Genomic DNA, 27949 nt, shown 5'->3' on the forward strand with positions numbered 1-27949 from the left:
TTCCAACTGTCACATTCATAATCTGGTAAGCGATACTCTGATTGGTCGGATGAAAGGTCGTTCTGACGTGATCCCTAATGGGATGTCCTAAGATCTTTGTTTTGCGGTCTGATTTTATTGAGATTGTTTTCTGTCCAAACTGGCACCATTACCGATTTGAAAAGAGTGCAGGCTGAGGGAATATGATCGTATAAAGGTAAACAGTTTAATTCCAGTTCATGAAGAGTGTATTTCATCGCATCTGAGGTTCATTCACACATTCATCATGGAGATGCCAGTTTAGACACAAAGTCACAGTATATAAATATCTGCCACCATGAAAATTTAATAACAGGGCTACTATCTTATACATTATATAATTTAACAAGAACAATAAAGTCACTTTATTATATAAATACATGTTTATAAATGTAAATATTGCTGAGGTGATATTTAAGGAAATGTCAACCAATAAATAATATTATTGCACTTTTCCATTCTTGGACAAGTTAATTAAATGTGTATGTCAAAAAACTTGTGCCAGAAAATGTCATGAGATGATGAATGATTTTAATACTAGGTGCTGATAATTAGATTGTGTATTTTTACAATGAAATTTACAATTGAATTTGTAATGGTGGGAATACATTTGAGTGAGTGAGTGAGTGAGTTGGGTTTAACACCAGTTAGAACAGTATTTCAGTTATACCACGACATGTCAGCCTAACATAGCAGGAAATCCCAGTGTAATCAAGTTGTGGTTCCTGAGACGGCTGAGCCACCCAGAATACATTTGAAACATGAAGAACACTGGTGAATACAATACCCTAAGAGTTCCGACTTCATTTTACAGCAACTAAAACTAATTTGGCAAAATTATTTTGACTAGGAAATCCATAAACTTTAAAACAAGTTGACAGAATGTGGGATATTCATATAAATACAGTTATAAACAAAACCCTATTCAAATATGAAAACCTACCAAGGGGGATAACTACCAGTAACAAACTGTCAAGGGAAACAACTCCTGACATACATTTGGCATGGACAAAGGAACAATGAACAACTTTAATAGTAAAGAAACAGTCTTATGTAAAAATGAAATATATCACATAATTGAAAATAAAAGCTGTCATAATTTACAATGTACAAATGGTTATATATACATATGAGGTATTGCTCACTATACATAAATCCTCTGAAAATAAGGTGTGCCATTGTTTCTTTGCGTTGTGTACTCGTGATCTGCCTTGTTGCGTTGCTAGTAGGATAGGCCAATAGTCTACAAGTTAAAGCTCCACTAAAATCCACATAATTATCCATGCCAATTGCACTGACGGATCAGCCAATTCAAATAAAATTATCCCAGAAAACAAATAGCAATTACATAAGATTTATGAAGAATCTTGTGCTGCCGGCAAAGCTTGTCGAAGTGGACTGTACCATAGGGTGATGACACATGAGTTATCCCCCCTGAACTCATCAGTGCAAGTGGCATAGGAGCATATATTTCAGAATGTCGATGAACACAAATATTTTAGAACACAAGTTACATCTTAAAAACAACAATTGTTAACTTTATGTTTTAGCATAGAATTTGAGTATTAGATTCAAGTTCTATTGTCTAAATATCGATAGAAATATGCATACCGGTAACTGAAATTATTTTGATAATTCATCGTCTTATTCCAGCTATTATTCCTAACTTTATGGTTTCTTGGTCTTAAACACAGGTGTATGACATGCCACACTCCAGAGCACAAGCACCTGTTAAAATAAAGTCAAGGCTCGATTTAAGGAACTTGATTAACTTGCACCAGGTGCTTGTTGATATGAAAAGATAGTTGCACCAGCAAAAACCAGGAAGCACCCTGGTCCTATAAATTTATCAAAGTTGAAACAGAGATGCATGAACTAGTGTAAGGCCACACATTTCTTATTTTTCGTTTCAATGGCCCGCTGCCCCAACTAAAAAGCAGCCGGGAAAGATGTAAATTAAACATAAAAATAATGATTTTTATTATGTCTCCAGCTAGTTAATAGACCCTTATAAAATATGTTATATAAGAATTCCATGTCTACATCACTATCAGTGATTTAAGAAGCCAGCTGCAGTTGATTTCAGGCAGAATCATTTCCATATAAATAAATAAACAAATAAATAAATAATTAATAAATAAATAAATAATAAATGCCATAGCTATTTATTTTTATTTCTACCGACCTTGAGTGGAAAAGCTGGAATAAATCTGTGAAATGTAAAATTAACAAAGTGTGGCCTAAGTAATTAAAAAGGATTAGTTATGTAATATGGTAAATAAACCTTAGAGGTACTGAATGTGTTCAACAATCAATGTTGTGTGGCCAAGAAATGGTTAGACAAGACAAGAATATGATTTTTGTTACATCCACTTAGTGCATGTAGAAATAAATATTAGGTTGCATTTTTCAATAATAGCTTGCACCGATGGATGTTATAATATAGCTAAATCGAGCCCTGATAGTAAAACAATGAACTTGTCTCGGACCCAGGCTCCCGAATGGTTCAAGGATTTTTTATCACTACTACAAGATTGTTTTCTCTTAAAGATGAAGCTAGACAAACATATTTTTTTCATAACACAGTACATCAAATTTGTGTGTCAATATCCCAGCTGAATCACCACTCCCATCCACAATATCAAATAGCCAGTCCCAAACTTTATTACATCATAATCTACCAATGATATCAAGAATCAGGTGTTGGTCTTAAAGTAGTTTGCTAGATCTGTCCTTAAACACATAAGGTCTAACAATTCAGTTCCTTATGCCATATGAACCCCCAAACATGAATTTAAGATTTTGCAACAATTTACAATATCCAAGGATGCCTCTCATGACTAGAGTGAATGAGTGAGTATGGTTTTACGCCGCTTTTAGCAATATTCCAGCAATATCATTGCGGGAGACACCAGAAATGGGCTTCACACATTGTACCCATGTCGGGAATCGAACCCGGGTCTTGGGCGTGACGCGCGAACACTTTAACCACTAGGCTATCCGACCGCCCCTCATGACTAGAGTCTGAACAATATATTCCTAATATAGTAGAAAAAGTGTTGAAAGCAACAAATGAAAAACAAACCAAATGCCCTGTGGACTAGAATTTCACTCAAACTATATTCATTGTTTCAAGGTATTCTTATATAAACAACATCAAAATGGCTTCATGTCAACATTTCTAAACAGAAGGCCTACACAAGTCCCTAGCGTAGCAGGAACAAGATTGCTATCATGACCATGGTCCATTTATCAATATAGCTGTAAATTGAAAATACTCTTGCTAGGTATTAAGTTATTCTATGTCCTAGTTATCACCGCTTATTTGCATTTAAGGGACTGGTCATTTATTATAGGGTAGGGGTAACACAAAATAGGACAGTCTCGAGGGGAGGGTATAAAAGATTATTACACTTATTTGGGAGGTTCGTGAAGACATTGACATTTTATGAAAAAACATAAAGTGCTTTTGCATTTTGTCTTTTCAGGGAGGGTTGTAAATAAACTTACAAGTACATGGGGAGGTCATACAAAACTATGACAAGCATCAGGCAAGGGTAGTTATTTTCTGTACATAGTGCTTCAAAAACTTCTGCCACCATCCCTGTAATAAGTGACCGGTCCCTAACCATTCCTATTATACACTGCATGTCAGGGATGAACTGTCTTGCTCCTCGAATCCTCCAACCTAAACAATGGACTTCCACCTGTTACATTCATGAGATCTCACATTGGGTACGGTACATGACGAATGAAACTACCTGAAGTTGGCGGACATTTCAGTACAATAAATGGCAACTACGAGTACATGTCACACATGGTAATATCACACATTGAAGAAGAGTAAACGGCTGTTCACAACTCATTGTTAAGTGGGACTAGAATCTGGCGATAGAAAATCCTTGCTTGGGGCTGATATCAAACCATCCTGGCCCCAATTGAGGGTTTTCATCTGCAAAGTCTTGTCTCGCTGATATTAGGAATATGGAACACACAAGATGACTTCGTTATTGGTCGATGGCAATGCGTTCCTGTTATCACTGCAATGTTCATGACTGTTATTATATGTCACAGTCACAGTCGGGTGTTATACAGGCATAATTACCACTTCAAAATCCCATGGGAAGTATATATGAAGGATTGAATAACTAACAATAATGTCCCGCCATTGTTGTTGCAGCATGCATTCTCAGCATGCATTTTCTGCAAGTAAAACTTATGCAAATATACCTCATTATGTAAAATTATAGAGAAATTATATACCAGGGTATCAGTCATAACAAGGTTTAAGTCAGAGAAATCACTAAAATTTGTTTCTTTCAGGAGTAGACTCAACTTACCCCTTTATGATTTCTCAATTACTGAATCACCACAGAACCTTTTTTCACAATACACAAATTTGTTTCTTGAAATAACAAAATAATTAACATAGAAGCTGTTTTTTTATGTCAAATTTAGTCATATGGACATGCCAAAAAACAGAATATACAACACTATATTTTTTTTGAAAATCTGATACAGATAATTAAATAACTTTGTGGATAAAATGTATTTATATAGAAGGAAGGGAACTGTGTATCGTAATGTCAAGTGTAATACTGTGGCGCACCCAGTCATAGGTGGATGTCATTGTTTTTAGGGTTATTTTGAGGAAATTCAGACATCTTACTCATATTACTGGAAAACTAACAAAACATAAAGCTTCACTCTTTGGCACTGGAGGTATTACTGTCAACAAAAACAATTTCACAAAACTAAGAATCAAATTTGACTTTTTAGAAAGACAACATATTAAAAAAAGATCCAACATTTGTAGAATGATGAAAACAGACGTAAAAAAATGCAAACGTTTTTTCAATAATGGTAAACCTATTAAATGACCATATATAATTCCAATGGGATCTGCATAACAATGGAAGTACTGACTGTGTAAGAAGTCTCATTCAACAGATGCAGTATCTTGTTATATAAATGTTGACAGCAGAATCTCTGACACATATCATAGCAACATTCATGATCTATGAAATATACACAGATGTAGAGTGTCATGGCTATGCATCATAAAGAGTTATTTACTTGTCTATGCGTTAAGAAGAGTTATTCACTTATCTGAGCATTAAGAAGAGTTTTTCATTTGTCTGAGCATTAAGAAGAGATATTCACTTGTCTATGCATTAAGAAGAGTTATTCACTTGTCTATGCATTAAGAAGAGATATTCACTTGTCTGAGCATTAAGAAGAGCTATTCACTTGTCTAAGTGTTATGAAGAGTTATTCACTTATCTATGTATTATAGAGTTATTCACATGTCTATTTGCACTTTGAAGTTTTATTTGCCTGTCTATGCATTAAGAAGAGTTATTCACTTGGCAATGCATTAAGAAGAGTTATTCACTTGTCTATGCATTATGAAGAGTTATTCACCACTATTGAATATACATCGTATCTTGGCGTGAAGAACACAGCAACAGAGAATTCTTTCAACACATACTTGTATCATGTACAGTGCAGTCAGTATTTGCATGTAGATATCACACAAATCACATAGAAACACACAACAGCCTTGGCAGTAATTTCAACCAAGTGTTCTCAGTTTCAGTTTTCTTGCTCTCTGTCCAGTCTTGCTCCCGAGAAGATTGAAGCAGTTCCGAAACCTTCCTTTAACACAAAATTAACTTGGCAAATTATGTAGAAACAATTGACATTCCTTTTCAATCCTTTCCCAGAATGCTGTTCTTCATAATCAACAAGGTTCTTGCTAAAACTGCAATCTCTATTTGAACATCCAAACTGGTCCTCTCATTTGCCATTTCCACACAACATTTGTATAAACTGTTCCATTGGTCTCTGCTAGACATACCACTCATGTTATTCCCTAGTGACACCTCCCCACTATTGTCTGCCAGAACACATATCTGCCTCCATATCACCAACAGAGTGTGCTGCCCTCGAGAGGTTACTATCAAACGTTCGTGTTTCTCACGTCCAGGCCCTCCGTCTCACCCAACTGTCTCTGTTGCCGTGGTGACGGGGGCAGCTTGACTTCGGGTATCTCAGCCTCGGACTGGTTGGCTATGGCGGATGAAAGACCTGATTGGTTGGGATCTGTTGTTGGATCTGCTTGGCTGGCAGATGCAGGTATTGAATCTGATTGGCTTGGAGGTTTGAAAGTGGAATGATGGGTATAAGGGGGTTCTGTGCGTTGCCAGTCACCTGAAGAAGGGGGACCAACTCCGCCCTGAAAAAAAGTTAAAAGTGTTGAATTAAACTTTTTATAAAGGTAACTTTCACAACATTTTCAAAATTAGTTATGTACAGCTCTCTCTGAAATTAGTTGTCAATCACAAAGCAAGAGAACCAGCATCAAAGAGCACCAAAGAACACAGATTATGGCCCAACTGATCTGTAACTCCAGTACTAAGAATAGCAAGCCCTTTGTAATGTTGTCAATGTTATCGAAACTCTCCCATCTCTTCTGTAAGGGTTTGAAATTGAATAAAATTGACAAAACCATTTCCATAATCAAGAGTCCATCGTGTGATTCCGACTACATCACTTTTGTAAAGTATCCTTCATTCTGACCTCTTCCGGATCAGGATCAGTATCAGGATCAGGATCAGGTTACAGTGGAACTGTTTGGTCCAGAAACCATGCTATGTTCTTGTTGGGATGGTCCATATAAACATGATGGGGTGGTCGGGTAGACTAAAATATTGCTGTTATTGTACTTCATTGACATGCATTGATGAGGTAGCAATTTAGGATATGTACTGCATTATATTTGCTTGGAAACATGACGGACCAGTTAAGAACTATGAGTGAGTGAGTGAGTGAGTATGGTTTTACGCCGCTTTTAGCAATATTCCAGCAATATCACGCCGGGGGACACCAGAAATGGGCTTCACACATTGTACCCATGTCGGGAATCGAACCCGGGTCTTCGGCGTGACCAACTACTTTAACCACTAGGCTACCCGACCGCCCCTAAGAGCTATGAAACGGGATGAGTTTTAGAAGGTTGCGGTTTTGGAATCCAGAAGTATTTGTTGTTCTACAGATGGTTTCTTGAGGTAGCATTTATCTCCGCTGATGAAGTATATGAATCTGTACTTTTGAATGTTGTTATGTCTTGCCACGAACCCTGTACATTTAGCCAAGATAGACACAACAGGGTTGAGCTCACAATGTCTGACTGCCGTACGTAAGACAACGTAACCGTGTTGTGCCGCCAGCACATATGTCTTGTACTTTACTAGTTTCTTATTCAGACGAATTTTCTCCATGAGTTGAACTTTCATTTCATATGGTCTGAAGTCGACCAATGTCATATGTTTTAGTCTGTTTTCAGTCGTACAAATGGGTATCTCTCATACCCTCACGTCAAGTCGCACGTTTAGAGGAAGCCAGAAGCTGGAATGTAAACATTAAACTTGTTTCCGTCCGGTTGCGCACGCACCTCCCTATGACATGCCACAAATATCTCAGCGCGCCTCTGCGCTGGTCGCTCGAGAAAGTCTTTCGCGGTAGACTGCTAGTTTGTATTCTACTAGTACTTATCGCTTATCTACAGTTGTTCTAATAAAGTCATAATATGTCTTACCTGTAGACTCCTGGAATGTAATCCTGGGTAATCCATTGTTTGTGTTCAACGCGTGTTTCGCTGTTTGACAGTGATTCTACACGTGGCAATATGTCGGGCATTTGTGCCTCGTGTCAACGAAAACTGTCTAAAGTAGACCCTCACAAGTATTGTCCTTCCTGCATCATTAAGGACGGGTTTTCAACGTATTCGTGGAATAAACGTTGTAAAAAATGTGAGAACTTGTCTTCAATAAACTTTAACTTGTATCTTCGTGCGTTGGCGAAGCAGGCCGCTGACCAGCGCTACAAGCGGATATGGTCATCGGTTGGATCCTTGGACTCTGCACCCTCCGCATCAGGCCCTGGGGGTGGCGAGTCGACCACACCTCAGAAATCAGTTGAAAAAGACCCGCCTCAGTCAACTTCAGCTTTCGACACGTGACCGTTCGCCTGCTGATGATACTACCCGCACGACTGGTCTTCGTCATTCGGTTGATCGAGAGCGTCACTCAGCCTCCCCCGTTACGACGGGACCGGGTGGTGACGAGGACCATGAGGGGACTACGGTCCCCAGTCGGTCCGCATCTCGTTCTACCAACGACGATAGGGACGTCGTGCGGGACGACAGTGGACACAGAAGTCGTTCCCGTTCAAGTTGGGACGACAGGATGAGTGCCTCTTCGTGAGACAGTACACGACACGAGGGTGTCCATCGTCATCGTGGTCGTCGAATGTACGATTCGGATACACCGCAGTCTCTTCAGTTTTCTCCTCCCGATGTCTTCAGAGCCATGGCTCACGATATGGACCAGAACTTTGGCTCTGCTCTGCCTGGGCAGAGCTTCTGCAAGCCGCCTGGTCGATCTCGTTACCCGATCTATGGCATGCCGTTTTCGTCACCCATGACTAGGGATTTGGACTGGGGGCTGCTCTTCAAGAGACCAGCACCCTCCACATTTGGAATCCATGGGCACTGCTGTTCGTCACCAGCTGCAAACGCTTGCTATGCTGTCGACAGCGATCAAGGCCCTCTCAGTGTACTTTGCGGCGAAAGAACCCCAGGACGAGGACGACAGGACGGTGCCATCGGTCCTCACCTGTATGCAACGGTGGATCTAGGACGTCCTCGCCCAGTCCCGATATGTATCGGGCCAGATTACTACGGCGCGTCGCCATGGTTACATCGACTGCACTGACCTACCTGATCGTCATGGCAGGTCACTCTTACGGGCCCCGTGGACATCGCAACAGTTGTTCGACGGTCGTACCAACGACGTTCTGGACAAGTACTCCAGGGAAGCCGAGCGTGACATCATCATTTCGGCTTCACCCAACCTGTCCAGACGGCCACCGGTTTCGAACGCCCCACGACGACGTTACCGAAACGAGAATGTGCAACGGGCTTTCCGTAGGGACGTGCCTCGACAGCCGTCCCGCAAGGGAGGTTCCGACAGGAAAGGTCGCCAGGTCTCCTTTTCCAAGTTTCCCAGAGGGGGAAAGTACCAGCGGGGGAGGAAGTGAGGTCCCTTCCCCCGCCGTCGCCGTGGTTAGAGTCTCCCCCGGTGACACTACCTTTAGACGAGCTACCGGTAGGGGGGCGACTTCGTCACTATGCCCACAAGTGGGTTTTCCTCAACGCAACATACCTCCAACCACCCGACACATTCAACTTGACATCCCTCAGCTCTCTGCGTCGGATGATATTACCGAACGACTTCCTCGTCTCGTTAGACCTTCAGGACGCGTATCTACATGTACCAATAGCTTCCGAGTTCCAGAAGTACCTCCGATTCGAATGCCAAGGTATTCATTACCAGTGGGCGGCCCTCCCGATTGGAATTTCTACGGCCCCGTGCTTTTTCACACGGATCATGAAGACGGTCGTAGAATGGCTCCATCGGCAGGCGATCAGGGTCGCCTTCTACCTAGACGTCGGGCTCCAAGCTCACCAGTTTACAGTAGCCCTTCAAGGTGAGTTGGCGACCACCCTGAGTCTACTACGGTACCTCGGGTGGATCGTCAACTTTCAAAAGTCGGACTTGGTACCACCTCGGGTTCTACAGTACATTAGGATACGCTTCTAGACGGGAGTCAATCTGGTCCAGGTACCTCAAGACCGTTGGGACAAGATTGTCAGCAGCGTTCCGTGACGTCTACATGCCTCGTCGTCGGTGCACACGTGACAGAAAGTCCTCGGTCTGTTGACATCGGCCCAAGACTTGACCCGTCGAGGTCGTCTTCAACTTCGTCCACTGCAGAGATTGCTGTACCCCCACCTGGAGTTTCCCAATCTCCTGGTTCCACTTCCGGCGCAGCTACGTTGTCATTTGGAGTGGTGGCTCCAGCCGTCGAACGTTTGCGAGGGCGTCTTTATGAGCGAGCCTCCGTTCATACTACACCTATTCGTAGACGCGTCATTGGAAGGCTGGGGAGCGCACTTCGGGGACGACCAAGCGGCCGGGCGGTAGTCGCCAGTAGAAAAGGTCCTCCACATCAACTACCTCGAGATGGAAGCAGTGATTCGGGCGGTCGAGTTTTGGAAACTTCGACTCCGTCGGAAACGGCTGATGATACAGTCGGACAACTCCACAGTCGTCCTCTGCGTCAACAAACAGGGAACAACTCAGTCGGCGGCCCTTCTGGACCGGACATTCAGGTTCTTCGCCCTCGTCGACGACTTGGACATGGGCGTACGCGCCCGTCACATCCGGGGGGCCAAGAATGTGATTGCCGACGCCCTGTCGAGACCATCGAGGCCGTCTCCCACGGAGTGGATGATCCATCTGACAGTCTTTCATCTGCTGACAGATCGACTCTGGTTGCCCCAAGTAGATCTCTTTGCTGCCCCGTACAACAACCGCCTCCCTCGATTCGTGTCGCCGGTTCCAGACCCATGGGCATGGGACCACGACGCTCTAGCGATATCGTGGGGGGTCTAGACGCTTACGCGTTTCCACCAACGGTGCTGTTACCATCGCAACTGGTGAAAGTTCGTCAAACGGCCAACCTACGTCTGCTTTTGGTCGCGCCTTATTGGCCGGCCAGAACATGGTTCCCGGAACTTCTTCAGATCATCGTTCAACCACCGTTCCCGTTGCCAGATCGAGACGACCTCCTTCTACATCCTCACACCGACGACTTGCATCCGGGGATAAAGAACTTCCAGCTTCACGCCTGGGTTTGCTTAAGACCTCGTTAATGAAGAAAGGCTATTCGGCTAAAGCGGCAGCGCTTGTCTCGTCGGCACATCGAGTTACCACTCGTAAGCTGTAAGATAACAAGTGGACCACTTTCTCCATTTTCGCCAGGTCTCATGGCTTCAACCCGGCGGTAGCGACCCCACCACAGGTGGCGGAGTTCCTAGTCTCTCTCCGGTCATCTCGGCGTCTGAAAGGGTCGACGATCTCGACATATCTGGCAGCTTTGGCTTCAGTAGTGCCGTCTCCTACGGGCGACAAGCTCACTACCGTACCGGAGTTGCAGAAGATTCTACGTGCCTTCATGGTTGAAGATCAGTCACGTAAATTCCGACCGCCGGCCTGGGACCTCGATGTCGTTCTGCGCATCCTGTCTAGTCAGGCTTACGAGCCTCTCGATCAGGTCGCGTTCGACTTATTGTCTCAGAAAACGTTTTTTCCTTCTCTCGCTGGCTACGGCTGCGAGAATTACGGAAATACATGCCATTGACGTCGGTCGGATTACGTTCGATCAGCGTAACCATGGCAAGGATAACAACGATGGGGATCGTAGTACTTCTACAGTTAGAGATCGTAGCTCTCGTCCCCACGGGGACGTGCGACGTTCTCGCAGGGAGAATTTGGGGGTTCAGCGTCGTAGTGAAGATAGTGACAGAACGACGACCTCGTCTCACTTTCATATCGACCCGGCTTTGATAGCCCAGATCACGGCGTCAGTCCTCGCCTCGACGGCGTCGACCAAGAAGGATACGACTACGTCAGGGGTCCATGGCCCGTCAACTATTCTACAATGGGGATCGTAGTACTTCTACGGTTAGAGATCGTAGCCCTCGTCCCCACGGGGACGTGCGACGTTCTCGCAGGGAGAGTTTGGGGGTTCAGCGTCGTAGTGAAGATAGTGACAGAACGACGACCTCGTCTCACTTTCATATCGACCCGGCTTTGATAGCCCAGACACGGCGGCGGTCCTCGCCTCAACGGCGTCGACCAAGAAGGATACGACTACGTCAGGGGTCCATGGCCCGTCAACTAGTACAGCAGCTCCTTCATCTACGCCTCCACACTCGACGTCGACGATGGATTGTGACGTCCATCTTGGTCTCCGATGGGATTTTTTAGGGAAAAATTAACTTCCTGGCCAAGATCCGAGAATGTTCAACATTCCTTCCTTGTCTGCCATTATGGGCCCTCGTGATCACGCTGATCTCACCTTGTGCCCAGTTCGTGCGTTTCGTATTTACCTGCAGCGTTCTGAACAGCGACGACAACATTTTCGACGGCTGTTCATACCGCTCTCAACCAATGCAAAGAAAGAGATTACACGTAATACTCTCTCATTTTGGTTGAGAGCGGTAATTCTCAGAGCTTACGAGGCGCAAGGACTCGCACCTCCCACCTCCTCTCATCCGCACGAAGTTCGAGCCATCGCTTCAACATTAGCATTCCACAGTAATTGTTCGCTACAAGCTATTATGGAGGGCTGCTTTTGGAGATCTACTTCAGTGTTTGCTTCGCATTATCTTAGAGATATCTCCACAGAAGATGTTGAAGGACTCAAACAGTTTGGTCCACTCGTGGTGGCACAACAGATCTCTCAGAAAAGACAGTAAATTTGTGTTTTATTCACTTTGGAGTTTTTGCTCGACACTTCGTGACATATAACAGGTTACAATAAAAGCTGTTGGTGAATGTACGCATTCGTATGGTTTTTTGTTGCGTGTAGTACTTCTGTTTTTTATTATGGTTATTCGGTGTATGCATCGTCTTCCCATACATTGTAATACTGCTCGTATTCTTTAGTTACTTTGTATACTGCGAGTTGCTCTGTAACTAAATTATGCGCCGACCACACTTCGATCCGGGTTCAACTGACGTGTGCAGTTGTACTGTCGCATCGATAATTAGTTGTGTGTCGATGAGCATTACCCATGCTATTTTAATTACCTTGTATACTGCGAGTTGCTCTGTAACTAAACTATTCGTCGACCACACTTCGATCGCAGTTCAACTGACACGTGCAGTTTGTCTGTCGCATCGATAATTAGTTGTGTGTCGAAGAGCATTAACCATGCTGTGCGTTCGTGATAAACAACTTGTCTCGTCCGTGCATCTGGTCGAATGTTCTATTGTCACTACAGGGGTGAGGAACTTGGTACATTCGACGTGAAAGTGGTCACTGCCTGATTATTTTCCCGACCCTCCTTCCAGTGTTCCGTCGAATTCTACCCATTTGTACGACTGAAAACAGACTAAAACATGGGTTTTTCAGATTAAAAACGATGTTTTATTGGTCTGTTTTTAGTCGTACGTTCCCACCCAGCCATCCCCACAGGGAAGTAATCCAGTCCAGTCCTGCTTGATGGCTTATTCTTCGAGATTTGTGACATGTCATAGGGAGGTGCGTGCGCAACCGGACGGAAACAAGTTTAATGTTTACATTCCAGCTTCTGGCTTCCTCTAAACGTGCGACTAGACGTGAGGGTATGAGAGATACCCATTTGTACGACTGAAAACAGACCAATAAAACATCGTTTTTAATCTGAAAAACCCATATTTCTGAATGGTCGCCTTCAGACTACTCATGGTTTGGGCGACAGTATCTGAATCTCGGACGTTATATTAACTGACAATCACACTCATGTTGTTTAAAATGGGCAATAGCTTAAGTTCCAACCAGTCTATGAACACATCACCTCCTATAATTTCCTTATGAAAATCACCAGCCTCGAAAACATCCATCAATAAGCCCCATATCATTGGTTGCAGCGTGCAAAACAATGACACGATTTCCTTGACCTGATGGTACCATGGGTGCTTTTTGGCCATCTGCCAATAGCCACATGTGGTCAGTGGAATGATTCACCGGGGTAATTATCTGGACGCCCTGACTGTGATAGTTATGAATGGTTCGGAGATAATGTGACCTCATAGACAGGATGGAATATTTTCCCCTGAAAAGTGCTCGGTCATCGCCACGCACAGTGTATCGGAATGCCATCTCGTGGTGAGCAATAGTGCAGTCCGGGAAACATTAAGTGTATCTTTAATTCCTCCAAAATTCTACTACAAGTCAGGGTTACCTTCTGCTCATAAAGCTTGTACACTATACGCCTAATCACCCTGTATCAAAGCTGTCTAAATGCTTTTACGCCCTATACCTGTTTTGTTTTCTTATCATACCGTAGACTTGATTGTATGAATTCAAAATACCATAGCTTGGGTAGTTTGGTAATTCACCCTATCTAAATTAATAAATGGTTTCCCTCTATCTCTCTAAAGTGTAAAGAACTTGTATGCATTTCCAAGTACAGATTCCATATCGTGTACCTTGGTTATTGCTATGCAAGTGTAATGTAACATGCATCATGGGAGAAATGTTAACCAAAAAAATGCAGCTTCATTTTGTCATTTTAGAAGATGCACATCTAGAATTTTCTCAAAATGATTTTTGTATGTAGAGTAGATGTTTTATGAAGACTTCATTATTATCATTGTAACGGAGTCACATGCGCATATTTCTACAGTCTGTTTCAGACTGCCATCATTGGACTTAGAATAAATGTGAACTTCATGTTTTCGTTCGAATTTGTCTCCTGTAAACTTGTCGATAGGACTCCTTGTGACTGAAATACTTCAAAACACAGGTAGAGCGATTGGTAGTTATTCGATATTTCAATAACAACAGTCTGTGGAAAAAATTATCCCTTTTTAACAGGAAAAAAGCAGTTTTCTAGCATTTCCGACAGTACTTTAAAAGCGGCGTCAAACCATACTCACTCACAATACATCCATGAATCAATAACCTGTGAATCCAAACAATTTCACTAGGAAAGGTACTGTCGAGATCAATGAGGTTACACTGTACAGGTCTAGTGCTAGTTTTACCTCTTCCTGGTGTGAGTGTGGCTGGAACACAACTGGGGGTGGGGGAAACTCAAAACCGCTGTCGTAGTCAGGAGCAGGGTAGATGTCCGGGGGCGGGGGTAGGTTGTTCTCGGGCATCTCTGCCGTGCCGCTCGGTGAGACAGTTCTACTGCCCTGCTGGCGGAGGATGTCCAGAATCAATGCGATGTCGGAGCTCATCTTGTGCTCCAGGCGAGACAGTTGCCTGTGTAGGAGTAGACATAATATAAACATATGGATTGATTGAGGAGCAGATGCAATAGAAACATGTGGATTGATTGAAGTTCAGACACAATAGAACATATGGATTTAGGAAGAGGAGATGCGATAGAAGATATGGATTGACTGAGGAGCAGATGCAATAGAAACGTGGCTTGATTGAGGAGCAGACGCAATAGAAACATATAGATTGATTGAGAAGGAGCAGATGCAATAGAAACTTGTGGATTGATTGAGGAGCAGATGCAATAGAAACATGTGGATTGATTGAGGAGCAGACGCAATAGAAACATGTGGATTGATTAAGAAGCAGACGCAATGGAAACATGTAGATTGATTGAGGAGCAGACACGATAGAAACGTGGATTGATTAAGAAGCAGACGCATTAGAAACGTGGATTGACTGAGGAGCAGACGCAATAGAAACATGTGGATTGATTGAACTGCAGACACAATAGAACATTTGGATTTAGGAAGAGGAGATGCGATAGAAGATATGGATTGACTGAGGAGCAGATGCAATAGAAACATATGGATTGATTGAGAAGGAGCAGATGCAATAGAAACATGTGGATTGATTGAGGAGCAGACGCAATAGAAACATATGGATTGATTGAGAAGGAGCAGATGCAATAGAAACATGTGGATTGATTGAGGAGCAGACGCAATAGAAACATATGGATTGATTGAGAAGGAGCAGATGCAATAGAAACATGTGGATTGATTGAGGAGCAGACGCAATAGAAACATGTTGACTGATTAAGAAGCAGACGCATTAGAAACATGTGGATTGACTGAGGAGCAGACGCAATAGAAACATGTGGATTGATTGAGGAGCAGACGCAATAGAAGCATGTGGATTGACTGAGGAGCAGATGCAGTAGAAACATGTGGATTGATTGAGGAGCAGACGCAATAGAAACATGTATATTGATTAAGAAGCAGACGCAATAGAAACATGTAGATTGATTGAGGAGTAGCCATACCAACCAGTACATCAGTGACCTTGACCTTACATTGCAAGTTCATAGAGGCGTTTCTTGACCTTAATGGCACAGTTTGTTGTTTGTTGATTAACGCGCACTTGGCAATATTCCAGCCATATGACGGCGGTCTGGAAAAAATTAAGTCTGGACCAGACAATCCAGTGATTGACATCATGTAAACATGAACATCAACAGCAAAAGTATATGGATCTATTGTACAAGGTCATTGACTTTGACCTTACTTTGCAAGTTCGTCGAGGCGTTTCTCGACCTCAGCAGGACTGGAGTGTTGTGCATGCAGGGAGCCGTCGGGAAGGACTATCTGTGGATGAAGTATTGGCTGCCCGGCATCCTCGAACTGTGACAGACTGGAAGGACTGGATACTGGAAGTGTCATACTCGACGTGGATTTTGGCACGCTAGAGCTTGAAGCAACTTTGTGCTGAAATTAAACACAAGCAAGCTCACTGATTGGATGGGCGGATACAGCTTTTTTGAAAAGGGGGGGTGCACACTTAAGATCTATTTATTGTCTTTGGTGGTAATTTATACAGAAAAAAAGATTTTTTTCGAAATAAAAAGGGGGGGGGGGGGGGGGGGGGGTGTGTGCACCCCCCCGACTGTATCCGCCCATAAATTGGATGTAGAGTCTGTAACCAAGTCTGATATAACAACTAGTACCAGAGTTCTCTCCCTTTAAATTACAAATACATAACCAAAGTACTCTAATAAAAATGACAGAAATGTGAAAAACATTTAACATTACATTCATAATTCCAATAATTATTCAAAATAATTCAAAATAAACTCAAAGTTAGTTGATAGTTTGTCTCACCGGTGGCTCCGGACTGGCGCTCTGCTCCTGTAGTAACGGTGCCGTCTCCGATGACTTCTTGCTCCCGTCATATCTCCCGGTCATTGCATTAACAAGCGTATTTACACTGCACAGAGCACCTGAAAAATACAATCACATGTTTTGCATTAATTCAAGGTTCCTGTGAAGATATACATGGGTTTTTGTGATGCTAAGAATGAACACATCCCATTTGTCATAAATCAAGATTTTTGAAATTGACATCTTTAGTGTAAAAGGGACCTTATTAAAATGTAAAGTTCTAGCAGCGAAGACATCATCCAATAAATCCACCTGCAGGCAAAGACTGCTTTGAAAAGTTTCAATATTTTGACCAGTTATTGAAAGATGTTCAAGTTCATAACATCAACAAGCAGAGAAATATAAAGTAATGGATGCAAAACTGCAATAGGGCCAGAAATTTTGGGTTGGGTTGGGGCGTAGGGGGTAGGGTAGTGGTTCCGATATTTTGGCAAAAAAAATTATTTAATAATTTCAAATATATTTGTGGTGATTTCCTCAAAATGTTAATTAGATTGGGGTTGGGAGGAATTGGAAAAAAACAACAAGGTCCAGGCTGGATTGGCTGTTTAATGCATGCATATTATAACATCATAAATAAAATATTTATATTGATAGTGACAGTAAATGTATTGGGTTTTTTAAATGTTACTCATTTCTGGTCAGCTTTTCATTTGACCTTATCTTTACATTTCAATTGAGTCAGTGGATTCATTAACTTTTTCTTTTTTTAACTCGACCAGGGAGATCAAATGTTAGCTTTTGCTTCGAGTCGATTGAATCATTCTCACATTGTGAAGAATAGACTTGTCTAGTGTCATGACTAGTCGTCAGACTACGGTACTGTATGTTCTTTTAGATCTGTGTAGTGTTACCCAATCAGGCTTACTAAGTGTCGTATAATGTCTGAATAACACCAGGCTCATTTAAAATCGGATCTCTTGCTCCGTTACAATACCTCTCTATTTGAAGATCTGAGACCCTCCATAGGAGGTTGTATCATGTGAAGCCTGTTCAAACTTTGACAACCCAATTTATATGATTGATGAGTAGATTCTTCTTCGTATCAGAAGGCAGCTTTCTAAAATGAATAGGACTGCCTCTGTGACCTATTGGCAGAGTGTCCGCCAGGAGAGAGGAAGGTCAGGGGTCCGATACCCGGCGGCATCATACCCAGAGACATTAAACGATGGTACTTGTTGTTACCCGTCTGGCACTCTGCATTAAGGGGCTAAAATAGGACTGGTCGGCTTGGAGTCAGTACACTGTGTCTGAGTGGGGTATTCATGTTAAACTGCGGCATGGTATCTCAGTGAGCTAGCACTATAAAATCGGCATTAGTCTGGACTACTTTAACCAGTCACACACACATGTGCATACACGTCGCTATGTAACCTCACCTAAAATGAATGCTTTATTTCCTTACCATCATGATTTAGAAAGTTTAATTTGAAGAAAAGAAAACCCACACAGAACACAAATATACCGGGTGAAGACGCCATGGTGCTTAGAAACAAAAGCTGTATGAAATATCTACTGAAGTAATTCCATTCCGAACTGGTTGATATTGTTTGTTATCGAGGCATCATTTGGTCTGCCCTGAATGCCTTGATTCTGATTGGATCATTAGATAGATCACATGACATAACATCCTATGGAGGAATTGTCAGCAGTCTTCTAAATAAGTGTCTGCCTGTTGGCTGATGGCAGGAAGATCTCATGTCGGGCCCGTAGTTTCAAAGTTGTATGGGTCCTTGTATATTTTGAATTTTTGTTTTGTTATATTTGTCACAATAAGCAGCAGTTTTCTTAAATGATGGCCTGGAGAGTTCTGCAGTTTCTAAAGTCTGTGGTTCCTGATGGCATCCTGGCAACTTGTTTTATTTCAAACACTGACTGTCAGAGGTGTTGAATTGGTGTAAAATATCTGATTTTAATGAGACTGGAATAATAGCATCCACAACAAATACATGATTATTTTACCATTAGTGGGATTACTATTTTTACACAATGATTTACAAAAATACTTGTGGCTATATAGAGAAAATGTAAAAAAGTTATAATTCTTCAAACCTCTATCAGACTAAGTTTCTACAAAAAGTGCAAATGCATCAAACTAACTACAAAGCATGAACTGTTTTATGTGCAAATTACATACCAGTACTTCAAAGCCATGGTAACAGCCATTTTCTAGCTCAGATAAAAGGGAGATAACTTGCTTCAACAGAAGACAAGAATGCTAAACGCATAAAACTATACTGAACAAAGAAAGTTTGGGATCATTACTATTTGGGGGGATAGTCCTTTTTAGTAATGAAGGGTGAACACAAAAATATCCCCCAAAATATTCATGATCCAAACATTTTTTATATAGTTGTGGAATAACAACCTATATTACATCAGTGAGACAATGCCTTTTATACTTCTTGGTTTTGGGGGAAGAGAATATGTAGGTTTGACAGGTATTCGCAAAACCTCTCATTTTATTTTTCCACTTATACCGCCTAACAAAGACAAAAAAGGCGTGGTCTAACTGAAGCAATAAAGACGAATATGAACAATACCTACGTGCAACTCCTAGTTGAAGGAAAACCTACAAGCTACGATAATCTGAATATATATACCGATACCTTGTTTGACGGTACCTGCAATAGAAGATAGCCCTGTTCCAGATCGTTTCTTCTCATCCTTTGGCTCAAAGTCAAAGTTGGCTGGGGTGACATCTTGGCCTGCTTTTGCAGGAGAGAATTCCAGGATTCCGGCACCACTCTCGCGTATCTCTTCATCACTGGAGTCATAGCCACCTGGTGGCATGTCGTCACGATGGCTGAACGTTCTTCCTCCTCGGTGAATGTAATTGTGCCCTGGTTCGTCTGAAATACAGAGTTCAGTGTGTCATAATACATGTATCCAAAGCTCCACTTCAGGGCTGACCAGACCTGGGAATTTTTGTAAGAGTGTTTTTTTCAGTTAGTGATTCGAGATATACAATTATTTTCTATGAAAGGAGTGAGTGAAAGAGTATGGTTTTACGTCAATACTAGCAAATGTCAGCAATATCACGACGGGGGACACAATAAATGGGCTTCGCACATTGTACCCATGTTGGGAATTGAACCCAGTTCTTTGGCATGACGAGTGAACGCTTTAACTAGGCAACCCAACCCCTTATCTGAAAGGCACCATATAGTTTTGTTCAGAACACTCATGTTCAGTGAATTGTTTTGTTGTGGTTGTAAAACTTGAGGACATATATTTCTTCAGCTTTTCTGGTAACATTAATTTTTGTAAAAAATAAATCAAAGGACCCTCCCTACCAGAATATGAAGGCTGGCCCCTTACTATAGGTGTTAATAAAAATGAACATGCAATTTTCACATTTTCATTGACCAAGTTTGTTACCTATCTTCTGATTGTTCCCCTGAAGCAATATGATGTAGATTTTGATTGTGCTCAGCCTGATACTCGAAATATCAGTGTAATGTCATCATGTGGGTTTGAGGGGAAGCGAAGGGATTAACTGTCAGCATTCAAGCATTGTGTAAGATTGTTTACAACAGAAGTCCTCTGATAAGAGCGTCTGCGCATGTGTCTAAGCAGCAGGGCATCATGATCTATCAATTACCGTATTTGACCTACCGGTAATAAGCGCTCTGCTCTAATAAGCGTGAATAGCAATATTTGCTAATATATTGGCTAGTGAACAATCCCAATTAGCACCCCTTCCGATTGATCAATGTACACTTATTTATTCGTGTATAATATGCACTTGAGTGTTATAAGCACCCTCAATTGTGGGTAATTAAATTCCGGAAATATATCTGTCGTGTATAACAAGCACAGACTTTTCTTTTGTATCATTTCAGGCTGTCAGCATAAACCACAAAATTTATGATCTTTCAACTCTGTTTTTTCTCTCACCAAAATTATATTCTAATAATATATTCTATAATTTCTAATTTTGAGAGCGCCCTTGGCGTTTATTACGTCAGATATGGTACACTCATGGGTGCAGCAGTGATCGTTAATGATAATCTACTGTCTAGGCCTGTCCTTAAGTATACTAGTGAACTTCAGGTGCAGAAACACCAAGGATCCCAACAGGAGCATAGTCTGGGATTTGAACCCAGAACCAGTGACCCCTGGCTGCAAAGGGACACAACTCTGGACAGTGAAGACTGAGAAACAACAACAAGTACAACACTGTAACGGTATTTCTGATGTGCATATGGCATTACTACTACTACCATAGCTACTACATGAGTGAGTGAGTGAGTGAGTGAGTGAGTGAGTGAGTGAGTGAGTGAGTGAGTGAGTGAGTGAGTGAGTGAGTGAGTGAGTGAGTGAGTGAGTGAGTGAGTGAGTGGGTTGGTGTTCTGTTCCATGATCAGATTCATAATGGCTGCAGGTATGTGATACGGCTTGGACCAGCTACACAGCCAGGTGGTGTGGGCCAACAGTTTTGAACCCAACACAATGCCTTGAGGTCAGAGAGTTGTCTCCCCAGGTAATGATCCAAGTATCCAGTATAGCTTTTAGCACTATTCCAGCAATATCATAGTGGGGAACACCAGCATATTGGGCTTCATACTTCTGATCACACTATGAATAAAATATTTGTGAGAAGATCCTGACACATGCAGAAATACATTTCAAAATAACTGTTACAAGTTCACGAAGCACTGTACATGCTATTACATTAAGTGAGTGAGTGAGTGAGTTAGGTTTAACGCTGCTTTTAACAGTATTCAAGTTATATCGCGGCGTGTCAGCTTAATGTGGGAGGAAAGCCCGAAGTGATGCAGGTCTCAGACGTTTACCACTTCGGTGAAACCCACGAGCACGGGTATGGTGCTGACAAACCTAGAAACATAATCGGGGCGAACCGGGAATCGAACCCACAATCATAGGCCCAAGGGACGCAACTCAAATCGCGGCGCCTTAGACGACACGGCCACCCGTGCCCCCTATTACATTAAGTAATCGAGGTGCAATTCAAGCATTAACTCCTGAATGTTGATGTCTCATCAGTGTAACCCTCATGTAGCGAGAAACAGATAGTGTTTAATGATGTTGGAGCATTGTGTCTAAGACATTAAACCACTGTACCTATTGCCATTGAAATATTGTGCATATACCGGTAATAACATTGCAACACTGTGTCAAACACAATTAGTATTGCGCCTATTGGCATTGAAACACAGTGCTTAATAATACTGAAACATTGAGCATAATGTCTTACACATTGAAACACTGTGATTATAACATTGAAGCATTCTGTATACCACATTGAAACACTGTGCCTATTGCAATTGAAGCATTGTCCTTATAACATTAAAACACTGTATCTAACACATTGAAACACTGTGATTAATAACATTGAAGAACTGTGTCTAACACATTGAAACACTGTGATTAATAACATTGAAGCACTGTGTCTAACACATTGAAACACCATGCTGTTGCCATTGAAGCATTGTGCTTTATAACAGTGAAGCACTGTGTCTAATACAATGAATAACTGTAACTTATCCATTGAAGATAGGTTCACATGTCCATTACACATTGTTCCTACAGACATGAAAACATTATTCCAATTGACGCTGAAACATTGTACCTATTGCCAGTGGAGAACTGTTCCTATTGCCATTGAGGCAATGTACCTAATGTCACTGAAACATTGTACCTATTGCCATTGAGGCAATGTACCTAATGTCACTGAAACATTGTACCTATTGCCAGTGAAGAACTGTTCCTATTGCCCTGGAGGCAATGTACCTAATGTCACTGAAACATTGTACCTATTGCCAGTGGAGAACTGTTCCTATTGCCATGGAGGCAATGTACCTAATGTCATTGAAACATTGTTTCAAAATATACCTGGATAAAGTTGGAGGAATGCATTGTGTACCCATGAGAAAACCCAAAGTGATTTCGCACTCTTGTAAAAATGTTCTCTTTCACTTGACAGGGAAAGCAAATGTCTGGAGACTGATCACTGTTTTCGATTCAATCTGACAGTTATGTTCATAATTACAGTACTTTTAATCATCGTTTTCTTTAAAAACAAAATATTGAGAAACCTCTTGGCTTTCAAGTTTAAATTTTTTGTCTAAGCACAGCTCAGTTTAAAGCCTTAAAACAATAACATGCTTAGTCAAGCCTAATTTGCATAGTTTTGATTGTGAGAAAGTAATTGATCCTTAACAGATCTGTAAGTTCACAGTAACTACACTTTCAGGAAGATGCAACTGTAATCTGAGTTCTTCTTAATCAAAGGGGGATAACTCCTTGTAACCTAACCTCATGCAGTTCACAGAGCACATATATACAATACAGCAGTGCACAAGCTAGAACTACCACAGTTCATCACAACAGAGGCTAGCATTGCAGCTACAACACAGAACAGTAATGTACACTGAAACACCATAGAAACACAGGTATCACCAATTCAATGCTAGACACAACAATGTTGTATATCTTTGGTGCAATTCCAAATTTCAAAAGGCTTAAAAAGTTAAAGAAAAAACTTTTTGGGAAAACTTTTGAGCAGACAGCTTATGTTTGTGAACAAATGAAATGATTTTCTTAACTTGGTTTTACATGTGAAAAGACTGATTACAGACAAAAGCAGTGGTCTTGTGACACTGAGGTAACCATAGAAACAACAAGAAATTGTTCCGTATTACAGCGTTAATAATATAAGAAGCATGTGTCTGCTAAAACTAAACATTTGGTCTACTGGATACTTCTCATCATGTTTTTTTCTAAAAACCCAACTAGTTTCTGAGAAAGTGAGCAGGGTTTTACACCGCTTCTGGCAAGATTCCAGAAATATCACATTGACATAAGAAATGAGCTCCACAAATTTTACTCATGTGGGAAATCAAACTCAAGACCTGGCACGACAAGATGCTGACTTATAGATGAGAGTACTCCACCACTAGCAGTGTTACAGCTCATTCTATACAATCAAATATACTATAAGATGCTAGAATTCTGAGTTCATATAGTGTTTCAGTATACCACGAAAGACATGTAAATCTGGGACCTCGGACTGAACCATGTCTAACCTCGTATTAACGCATTGTAAGATATGAAATGTGTATAACAGTATTTATTCTGAAATAGGCGGAGCTTGTGATGCATATCACAGAGACAGCAGCCATATCAGATCTGCATCGCTCACAGAAGAGAAACGACACCAATGCACACAAATACAGCCCTTTTTTTCAGCTGGGATAACTTTCAATTCAATAACTAAGAATGTAAGAATAATTTCAGAAAGGACCAACTCACAATAATGTTGCACCTTTTTGAATACTGCTATAACTTTGGAGATATAGGTACATACAAGGGATGTGTATTGTGACACCCCAACTATTACATTGCGTTCAAATTCTGACATGGTTGTGAATAATTTCATATTTATTTTCATCCCAGATAAACATTTGTTAGAGGGACATTGTCAAATTTATTCCACATCTCAGCTATTCAGGTTACCATGCCAACCTATTGTGACAGTGTCCCTTTAATGTGATCTCTATCTGCATCTACATACACGACATACCTGACATTGCAACTACAGGAACATCGTCGTCAAAACCTGGAATAAACATTTCATGTAAACATACATGTATAATCTCCTCCATGCCCTATAACTGACTCAATAACATCTGTAGTTTCTCCAATAGCCTCAGGGATGATTGCATGTTCTTATTTGCATTGAGTGAGTATGGTTTTACGCCACTTTAGCAATATTCCAGCAATATCACGGCGGGGGACACCAGAAATGGGTTTCACACATTGTACCCATGTCGGGAATCGAACCCGGGTCTTTGGCGTGATGAGCAAACGCTTTAACCACTAGGCTACCCGACCACCCCTCTTATTTACATTGAATTATTTCAATTACAAGGTTTGTTTTTTTCAACATTCATGATTCTTTCACATAATGCTTGACACACCTATTCCATTCATTGGCTGTGACATCACCATTTGTGTGTACACTCACATGACATCACCATTTTGTGTGTACACTAATTGCAACATCATGTTCTGTGTATAAACAAATCGTGACATCACCGTTTTGCATGTACACTAGTCATGAGATCATTGTTTCATCTGAACACTAATTGTAACATGTTTTGTGTGTACACTGATGACATTATCGACTCGCGCATACACTAATTGTAACATCGCCTGGAAATCAAATGGAAGGAAACCAGACACAGCCTATACAAAGCCTATGTTAGGAGTGATACCATCACAAGTAAACATAATACTCATTGACTGATTGATACAAATGGAGTATTGTGTAAGCTCCACGCACCTTGTGAGTCTATTGATGCCCTGTATGGAGATGCTGCCCTGCACCATCGTTTTACGTGACGAGTCTTGTTCCTTCCATCGCTCCGTACGACAAGCTCCTCCTGGAAAAATACTCACACAAATGATCCCATACATCTTTATTATCATATTATCATCCTGCTGACATGCCATACAGGCAAAATTATCTTGAGATTACTGTGTTCAAGATAACTGTGTTTAAGATAAAAAACATCCATAAAACTAATGATGCTCAATTTGACAATAATATCTCGAAAATCGCAAAGTCGACAGGTCCAAGTGAAATTCTTTGCATAATATATGTCCCCTGTCCTTGATACATAGATTTTGATGAAATTAACTCCTTTTGTCTTTGGAGAAAAAATAACAAAAAATGAAGCTTCCAGTCCCCTGTCCTTGATACATAGATTTTGATGAAATTAACTCCTTTTGTCTTTGGAGAAAAAATAACAAAAAATGAAGCTTCCAGCAGACGATGGGCCTAAATATGGCAAATATCTTCTGTGATACAGATTAAAAAGAGAGAGCTGATGTTACCTTAAAAAATGAATTATTCCCTCCTCGGATTTCTTACTTTGACCAAAAAAATATGATCCAATTTCATGACAATTTTTAATCAATCATTTTATTACTCTATATCAATTTAGTCTTGACAATTACAACTTATCATTCTCTTCCACAAACTATTAACTGAAAGATAATAACATATGGCACATGGCAACAAAATCAAAATCTTAGTTAGCTGTTTCAATCAAGTATTTTCCAAATTCATGGTAGAATAGTTTAATGCCGCATTCACTACTATATCATGTCGGTCTGCCAGTGATCAGGTTTGGACCAGGCAATCCAATGATTGATAGCATGAGCAACGATCTGGGTATGATGACGCACAATCAGCCCATCACAGAGCCTGGTCACCTGATCGGTGGATAGACACGCCCACTGGTCCGTCAGTCCGAGACTAATGACAATCTGGACACACTAGTTATTTCCGCTGAAAATCTAGTTATTAAATTAACCACAAGTCCGAAATGATCTGCGGACTAGTTACCATGTTTACATATGAGTATGGTGTCTGCCCCTTGGAACCCCTTTTCTAATTGTCATTTCCGTAAACATTAGGTTCTGGGGATATTTTCTTTCCCCACAGGATGCAGAATTTATCCGAAGCATGCCATGACTTACGTCTCTAAGGTCGAAGGTTATCTCAAGATTGTCAACAAAGTGGTCTGAAAACTCGGGGTACATATCGAGTATATCCAGTAGGTCGTCTCGATGAATCTTATGAAGATCACAATATGTCAAGGCACGGACATTACAACTCGACTTCCCCACTGTATCATGTTTACACAAATTCTCACCAAAGACGTCATCCTTCCCTGGAAACAAAAACATAAACGGACATCAATCTATGTAATCAGACGAGAAAAGGATGAGGTAGGATCTGGTGCCTTTTTGGCTGACAGAAATGTCCAATTGAAAATAATGGAAAACCTTATGATATTAAAAAGAAACTTATCAGATATGTTCAAATATGTTAGCTGGTTTTCTTTGTAAGCTTTGGATTTCTGGCATGATAAGCTACTACGAATAGTCAATTGAACTTTCTGCAGGAGCACATCGAAAATACTACTTTTTATATTTAATGTTCTACTATACTAATTACAAACTCCAACATCATCTCTGAGAATAGATCCTGAGATATTAAGTATTTGATGTACAAGATTATGATATGTACATCTATTATCACTTACCTAATATTGCTACCACGATATCATCTCTGAGAATCTCTATAGACCCCCGAGATATGAAGTATGATGCTGTCAACACATCGCCCCGATGTACAAGAGTGTCGCCCGGAGGAACATGTGTGGTTTTAAATTGCATTGACAGGGCTCTTAAACAACCAGGGCTGGCTCCTGCAACAAAACATTTGTTTAACTACCTTAAGTGAGTGAGTGAGTGAGTTTGGTTTAACTCCGTTTTAAAAATTACTGCAGTTATATCATATACCGTATTCGACGTAATAAGCGCCCTGCTCTAATAAGCGCCCAAGGCGATATTTGCTAATATATTGGCTAGTGAACGATCTCAATTAGCACCTCTTCCAATTGATTAATGTACACAAGACTTATTTATTCGTGTATAATACGCACTCGTGTGTTATATGCACCCTTAATTATGGGTAATTAAATCCTGGAAAAATATATCTGTCGTATATAAACATTTCAGGCTGTCAGCATAAACCATGAAATTTACGATCTTTCAACTCAAAATAATATTCTAATAAGAGCCCCCTATTTTGAGAGCGCCCTGGGCGCTTATTACGTCGAATACGATATCAACTTATGTGGGATGAAATCCCGAAGTTATGCAGTTTTTAGAGATTTATAACTTTGGTGAAACCGAAAAAGCATGGGTATGGCTGACATGATCAGGATGAGCTGGGATTCCAACCCACGAGGTACAGTAAACTACGGTTATAACAAACTCAAAGGGACTACTAATTTTAGTTCGTTATAACCGTAGTTCGTTATAAGCATATATAAGTATAACTACAGCAAATAGTCGGGTCCAAAATAGTAAGTTCATTATGTCCGTCAGTTCGTTATGTCCATCAGTTCGTTATGTCCGTCAGTTCGTTATAAGCATGTTTGTTATAACCGTAGTTTACTGTAATAGGTTTCAGGTAAGCCTTATGGTAGACTTACACTTAGTCTCTGAAAATATATAATTTTGATAGAAACAAGCAATTACATGATTTTATTGAAAAGGAGCCTCAGTGAGATGGGAGATTCAGAAGCTGTGGAAAATCTAGACTT

At 41.2% G+C, this 27949-nt stretch overlaps 1 protein-coding gene across 5 annotated transcripts in view; it reads right to left on the reverse strand.

Annotated features, from left to right (window-relative positions):
* The window catches only part of LOC124130999 (potassium voltage-gated channel subfamily H member 6-like), a 252621-nt gene continuing 224672 nt past the window's right edge, over positions 1 to 27949 (reverse strand). For 3 of the 5 annotated variants that reach the window (XM_046494057.2, XM_046494059.2, XM_046494055.2), the window contains 9 exons: positions 26882 to 27046; positions 26313 to 26506; positions 25111 to 25210; positions 24349 to 24384; positions 19409 to 19651; positions 16740 to 16858; positions 16147 to 16346; positions 14682 to 14904; positions 1 to 6256 (listed from right to left, as the gene is read on the reverse strand). In XM_046494057.2, coding sequence (XP_046350013.2) covers positions 5981 to 6256; positions 14682 to 14904; positions 16147 to 16346; positions 16740 to 16858; positions 19409 to 19651; positions 24349 to 24384; positions 25111 to 25210; positions 26313 to 26506; positions 26882 to 27046 — 1556 coding nt within the window. In that variant the 3' untranslated portion in view covers positions 1 to 5980. The remainder of the gene's footprint in view (positions 6257 to 14681; positions 14905 to 16146; positions 16347 to 16739; positions 16859 to 19408; positions 19652 to 24348; positions 24385 to 25110; positions 25211 to 26312; positions 26507 to 26881; positions 27047 to 27949) is intronic. The other 2 variants (XM_046494056.2, XM_046494058.2) reach the window with 2 other exon arrangements.

Source organism: Haliotis rufescens, unplaced genomic scaffold (assembly GCF_023055435.1).
Source record: "Haliotis rufescens isolate VD_foot unplaced genomic scaffold, xgHalRufe1.0.p SCAF_10, whole genome shotgun sequence".
NCBI classification, from domain to species: domain Eukaryota; kingdom Metazoa; phylum Mollusca; class Gastropoda; order Lepetellida; family Haliotidae; genus Haliotis; species Haliotis rufescens.